The sequence below is a fragment of the Odontomachus brunneus genome, unplaced genomic scaffold (assembly GCF_010583005.1).
Source record: "Odontomachus brunneus isolate Ranch 3 - 2012 unplaced genomic scaffold, Obru_v1 Obru_scaffold_078, whole genome shotgun sequence".
NCBI classification, from domain to species: domain Eukaryota; kingdom Metazoa; phylum Arthropoda; class Insecta; order Hymenoptera; family Formicidae; genus Odontomachus; species Odontomachus brunneus.
Window position 1 is genome coordinate 258,340 of NW_022639528.1, and position 6,879 is coordinate 265,218.

At 34.4% G+C, this 6,879-nt stretch overlaps 2 protein-coding genes across 3 annotated transcripts in view; one reads left to right on the top strand and one right to left on the bottom strand.

Annotated features, from left to right (window-relative positions):
* Positions 1–916: 916 nt before the first annotated feature.
* Positions 917–4,368, bottom strand: LOC116847461 (xyloside xylosyltransferase 1-like). The gene is made up of 4 exons (XM_032822481.1): positions 4,160–4,368; positions 3,443–3,892; positions 1,988–2,461; positions 917–1,560 (listed from the first exon to the last, which is right to left on the bottom strand). The coding sequence occupies exons 2-4, from the start codon at positions 3,863–3,865 to the stop codon at positions 1,354–1,356; spliced, it is 1,104 nt and encodes a 367-aa protein (XP_032678372.1). The 5' UTR covers positions 3,866–3,892; positions 4,160–4,368; the 3' UTR covers positions 917–1,353.
* A 35-nt stretch (positions 4,369–4,403) lies between these two features.
* The window catches only part of LOC116847460 (RING finger protein nhl-1-like), a 20,941-nt gene continuing 18,465 nt past the window's right edge, over positions 4,404–6,879 (top strand). The window contains exons 1-2 of one of the 2 annotated variants that reach the window (XM_032822478.1): positions 4,404–4,497; positions 5,883–6,807. In XM_032822478.1, coding sequence (XP_032678369.1) covers positions 6,647–6,807 — 161 coding nt within the window. In that variant the 5' untranslated portion in view covers positions 4,404–4,497; positions 5,883–6,646. Of the gene's footprint in view, positions 4,498–5,882; positions 6,808–6,879 lie in introns of those variants that run through there. The other variant, XM_032822480.1, reaches the window with a different exon arrangement.

A 6,879-nucleotide genomic window follows, 5' to 3' on the forward strand; every position in this document is an offset into this window, starting at 1 on the left:
ATATATATATATATATATATATATATATATATATATATATATAATATTATAATATATTAATATAGTTATATAAGCTTATATATAATATTAACTTATAATAATATAATATATTATAATAAAATAATATATTATTATATATTATAATAGAATATTATAATATATTATATAGTTGTATATAACTTATCTATATATTATATACAGGGTGTCCCAAAACTGGTAGAACACCCGTTAGAGGTAGGTAGGGGGTGCAATTTGGAATTGAAAGTTCCTCTTGCATTTTTGGATCCGACAGTTAACGAAATATTAATGAATTAAGTCTGCCAATCTCTTACCGTCCCGAGTGAGCGCTCAGAGACGTAGAACGCTGTGTGCCTCTCATACACAACGCAAGAAAATCACTTACACTCCCCATCCCCTTATTCCCCATACACACACACACTAAAATTATTCACTGTACTCAACCACCGACGTGCAGAAAACATTCAAGTCACCCACACACTCGAAAGAAGCATATCATACATGTCCTCCCCCTCTGGCATATAAAGCGCAATCATTCCGCCCATTTTCACTAAAAACATTCAAATTATCCATGCACTCATGATCGCACACAAAAACACCCGCACATTATTCCCACATACAGAAAACTTGCCACCCTCCTCCCCTCCTAGTCCCGGTCAGGCACTCATCCACATTTATTCCCTTATGATACAAAAAGGGGAGACAAACGGAGAAGAAAGGCCCCTGAGAAGTCCACAGCGTTCTACGTCTCTGAGCGCTCACTCAGGACGGTAAGAGATTGGCAGACTTAATTCATTAATATTTCGTTAACTAATTGTCGGATTCAAAAATGCAAGAGGAACTTTCAATTTCAAATTGCACCCTCTACCTACCCCTAACGGGTGTTCTACCAGTTTTGGAACACCCTATATATATATATATATATATATATATATATATATATATATATATATATATAAAATATTATATATAAGCGGAACTCTAATTTTTCATGTTCTATCTTTTTTTCAATATAACTATGTCTTACTATTATATCTTATTAACGAAATTCTCTCCTCCAATGAACTATTTAATCTTAGAAAATTAAAAAATAATATATTTTCTATTTTTTTCTCTAATTATTATCTCGGGCGGAATGGTTTAAACTTGAATGGTTTAAATCAATTGACATACAAACGAATTGTCTTATATCATCTCATGCAGAATTTCGTAATGTTTTCAGTCTGTAGATTCCCGCTTTACGTCTCTTAGCACCATTTTTTACATTAAACCTAAATTAGAGGACTTTTTATATATTCGATATTCAAAGAGCGTACCGTAAAGGATTATGGACTACTAATCATCAGGTATGGGAGTATTGCAATTTCCATGCCACAGCTTAGTCTCCGAATGACATTCAGAATAGTTTGCAAATACATCCGCGTAGCCGTGGTCACGCCACCAGGTACAGAGCTGCCTGTTCCATCCGCAATCGACAGTGTAGATGAGCTCCGGCTTTTCCATACCTAGAAGCGTATAGAAATCTTGATCGCCCAAGTGGCCCTGCAATGAGGTAAAATAGTTTGATTAATTATTTCTGACGAATCACTACCAATAGTACAAAAATATCCATTTTCAAATATTAATATGTCATTACACTTTAGCTAATAGCAGTTTTTAATAGCAATATGTATGATATTCGTCTTTATTTACGTATATATTCTCATAACGTTAATTCGATGCATTTTAATGGCTACGTTCAGCAGAGAAAGCTTTTTTGCAACTGTTATAAAATTCGTGAATCTAATTAATCTAGTTAATCTTGACTGAATACAAGAGCATATATTATCAATCAGATTCATAAATTTTACAGCAGTTGCACTGCAGCTTTCTCTGCTGAACGCAGTCAATGTTTGAATATTTTAATGAGAATTAATTTCTCTGATTATACAAATTGTAATAAGACTGCCATGAGACTATTTTTATTCACCTTGAAGCGATACTTCTCCGTTATTGCATCCACACTCTCCTTACTAACGATCTCGTTGTAGGCGCGCGACTTCCGTAATTTTTCCAAATTGAAGAGCACCATTCCGCTGTTGTAGCCAGGATATCCGCCTTTGTGACGAGACTCGCCGAACAAAGTATGCGGGTGATTATTACGATATGAGGACAAAACATGGCGGTAAACTGGACTGAGCTCTGGCGCCAGGCCGAATAGGGCTTCCTTGTCGAAGTTATTGAACTCCTCGAACAGATCTTTCACGTCTCGGCGGAATTTCATATCCGCGTCGAACATCGCGGCAAGCTTCTGATCGCTGGGTGCAATTCTGTGCAATCCCAACGACAGGAAGAACAACGCATCGGAATAGTATGTTCCTGGATTGCTGCTGAAGTGCGGGGACATAATCGACACGATATCCTCCAGTTGAGCAGCCAGTTTGTGCACATCGTAATAAAATACCTGCGAATAGATAGAACAAAAAGTTGTAGTTATACAAAGAAACAAGTTCAAACTTAATAAGAAATAAAGAGAAATTTCTGATAGGAGTCGATATTAAAAAAGCAGTTTATAAAAATGCAAAATCTACAAAATTACACAATAGTAAATTTAAAACTTGGCACAATATATAAAAGATACAAAGATTCTGATATAAGATAGATATTACAAAATCACAAATATATAAATATAATACAAGATATACATACAGGATGCTTCAGAAATAGTTGACCAAACTTTAAGAGCATATTAACTCATTGTAAAGATGAAAAAAAGTCACATAAACATGAGTTCGGAAACGCTTCCTTTCCAAGTTATAAACATTTCTTATTTACTTTACTTACAGACTTTAACAACATTTAAACTGTAAGAATATTTCATTACAAAAATTGCTGGAAATGATTTCCTTCTGTATCAATGCATGCCTCGTATCGACGTCGCATGGATTGTCAAAGATGTTCAAAAATTCCCAGAGTATTTCGTATTTTGTTACACGAAGTGATAATACGATTTTAGAGTATTTCCACAGTAGCAACAGGAGTATCATAAAGAGTCTTAAGACATCGAAGCGAGAAACGTCGTCCTACGTAAATACGTATAATGTAAATAATAAATGTTTATAAAAGTTTATAAATAGTAAATGTTTATAACTATGAAAGGAAGTATTTCCGAACCCATGTTTGACTTTTTTCATCCTTACAATGAGTGAAATATGCTCCTAAAGTTTGGCAAACTATTTCTGAAGCACCTTGTGCACACACACACACACACACGTATATATATATATATATATATATATATATATATATATACATTATATTTACATTATATATCTAAAATTGTAATAGAAAGATTTTAATGATTATGCTTTATACACGAGAATATATTTAACATTTGATAATCTAATTTACAGAAGGAACATATAGGTAAAAGCAAAAGGTATACCTTCATAAACTTCCTAGTTCCACTCATAACATTTTGAATAACAGTTTCTGCTTTGTTTCGACTGTCATCATCACTTATCACATGAAATGCAACATCCACAGAAGTCAGTCTGAGCAAGGAGTCTGTAAATATCTGGAATTTGTGTTCCATGGGTGAGTTTGAAGTAACTTTGGTGAAGATGCACCAGATATTGTAGTAATTTGTATCCTTTCGCTGTAAAATATTAGCTATTGAGGATGAATAACTGATATCAGTGGTGTCACTGGCCACTGCTAAGGCGGATGTAAAATTTGCCAAGGTTGCATTTCTGACTTGTGGATTAGGCACAATCCAATGTCCACCATTGGATGTCTGATAGTAGTAGAAGGCCACCAGGAGCAATGCAAGGAGTGTCAGGTTCAGTAGCACCTTGCGTAAGGGCATTTAACCCGTGTTCCTTATTCTGCTAATCTAGGATATATCGACATGACTCAATAAATACAAAATATCCTCAGAAATTTCAAGAGAAATCTCACATATAAACATAACCACAATAATATAACTTTATATTTTATTTAATTTTTACACATCTCTTTCTTATTTTTGCCAATTTGTTTCATCAATTTATCATAGTCAATTTAACATAGTCTAATATGCTTCAATTGTTTTCAGCGACTTTTATTTCTAAATCGACGAAATACTCTCAGAGAAGTCCAAAAAAGAAGGGTTAATAGTTACGTGAACACGATCGGTAAATGTCTCTTCGTAGCCGCGTCGTCGTATCACCTAGTTCGAGTCACCCATCGGACGCTACTTCGTGAGATGCTGCGTGTCATCGTCCTCCCAGAAATTTTTTCCTCAAGGTACGCGCGACCGACGCGATACAACTATTGCAGGAACAAAACACAGAGCCCAAGTGAGGCACGTGAACATAGCGTCGCGAGCGTCAGCGCGATCTGCGAGATATCTCGTGAAACAGTCCGCCGTTTACTTCAGGCCGATGAACCAAAGATGGCGAAACCATTCAGCAAGGGCGCGGTGAAATCGCAATGTGATTTGATCGTACGGTATTTTCTGTTAGTACTTGCCTTATAATTTATTAATATAACTGTATCTAACAACGCACATATAGTACTGTTACAATTATCAAAACAAATCAAGAATAAGACAAATAAGAGCCAACTGCCGATCTTAAAGGCGAAAATCACAATTTAATAAAGGCTTGTGATATATTTATTTAAGTACAAAATTCAGACGTTTTGGGCTCTGTTTCGGACCCTTTTCAGTAACAATTACAATAGTTACAAAAAATTTTTTCGCATAAGTCGCAATTGAAAAACTTATAAGTCACGCAAACGGCGTAACAGCAAACCAAGTTAAGCAAAAGTAATATTAAGTCTAACAGATTGACTGCTTTAATATTTAATAAGAAAAAATTTTTTTCAAAACCAAATTACTATAAGTTCCCTTATAGAAATATCATACTAAGAATCATTGATAATTACTTATTATTCAGTATTTTTAATACTGAAAATAAGTAATTATCAATGATTCTTAGTATGATATTTCTATAAGGGTTGCCAAAGAAACAATTTAAAAAACTTAACTAACAGTCGAACTGCGAAACTCAAACGAACTTAGTGATACGTAAAAATTAGGCACGTATATAAAGATCAGTAAAGCAAAGGAAAAATACCTATATCTTATATATACTATAATGTAAGAATCAATGTAACAATAATTTCAATCTAGGTTAAGCAAAAATAAGATCGGAAAAACATGATTTTCGCCTTTAAGATCGGCAATTGACTCTTATTTGCCTTATTCTTTGTTTGTTTTGATAAAAGTCTCAAGAGCCTATAACTTTTAATTTACTACTACAATTGTTTCATGCGTGCATTGTCTCTTGTTCTCTCTCGGTATCGCTTTTTCTCGACTAATTTCTTGTGCACCACTTTTTCAATAAAGACTTTATCTTCAAATTAACACGTTGAATTCCGTGACGGTTACCGATGACCGGCACCGTTGAATTACGTCCCGGTAAACATGAAGTAACAGTAACATTACATTAATATTACAATTTCCCACTTAACAATGTACCCAGGCAACACAATCTACTAAAAAAATAACTTGAAGGTCTTCAAAAGACGTCCTATTTCTTTTAAAAATATCTTTTGAACGTCTTCAAGCTATTTTTTTAGTAATTTATATTGTCTGCAATATAACACGTATTGTATATAACAGTTATATCGTTGAGCGGAAAATACAACATTAATGCTACTGTTGTTTAACCTTTACTGGAACGTTTCAATAAGTTACACATAAGATACAGTCAATTGCACTTAATACGTTGATTAGATCTGATAATTATAGAAAGTTATAGAAACAATGTACAAGATATATGATACCTCGTAAATTACATTTATTTATCGCAACTTTAATTTATTTATTTCGTTATCAGGTAAGTTATCAACGCTCGTAAACATGGCATGCAGCGTGTTGAATCTTGGACAATCTAAGACTTGAAACACAAGCGATCCAACATGATAAAATAATACGTAAGTTTCTAAGCTTTGTAAGAGTGGCTCAATCGAGGTCATATTCCACAATATCGAACCATGGCCCTCGAAGATTCTTAATCCTCATTGCGAGAATAGCGGATAGATTTGAATTTTTATCTTATCGCCACGAGTGATTCGAATGTATTGACGGGTGGGATGTGATAAAATGTATCTATATTCTTTATATCACTTCTACACTATATCAGTTAGTCACTCGCGATCGCTGCGATACACGCACTGTAAGCGATATTATAATATTATTACGCAGTATTATAATATTCTATTTTTGGCCAACGTAATCTGAATAAAATCCGGAATATTGGATCTCGCGCAATTTCCCGCGACTGTTCACGCGCGTCGCTCCCGATGTGCAAAACATAAAATCGAATCGAACGTGATTTTATGGTGAAGTGAATTCGTCTTAATCCTACCGGTGCTTGTGATTCGAGAGAGACACATTTTGTAATAAAATTGTTGCTTACTTAAGAAGATTAAAATATGTTATTATTCTCACATCGTACAATTGTGACACGTCTTTAGCGGATAATGCATTATCTAATACACAGTCGGACTGTCGATGATCGAATTATTTAGGGGTTTTAAACGAAAGTCTTCCTGTGGTGCTCCTGCGATTAAGTTGCGCGAACACTTTTGAGAAATAACGATGAAGCGACAACCGCCGCAATCGAGTCATGAAAATGCCGCCGCATCAAGCTCGTCGACGCAAGAAGCACAAGGAATACAGAGAGAAAGCTCCGTCGCTCCTGGGAGAACAGCGGATGCACAAATCGTTTCGTTGAGAAGGCAGATAATGCGACAACACAAGTACGATTTATATACATATATATATATATATATATATATATATATATATATATATATATATATATATATATA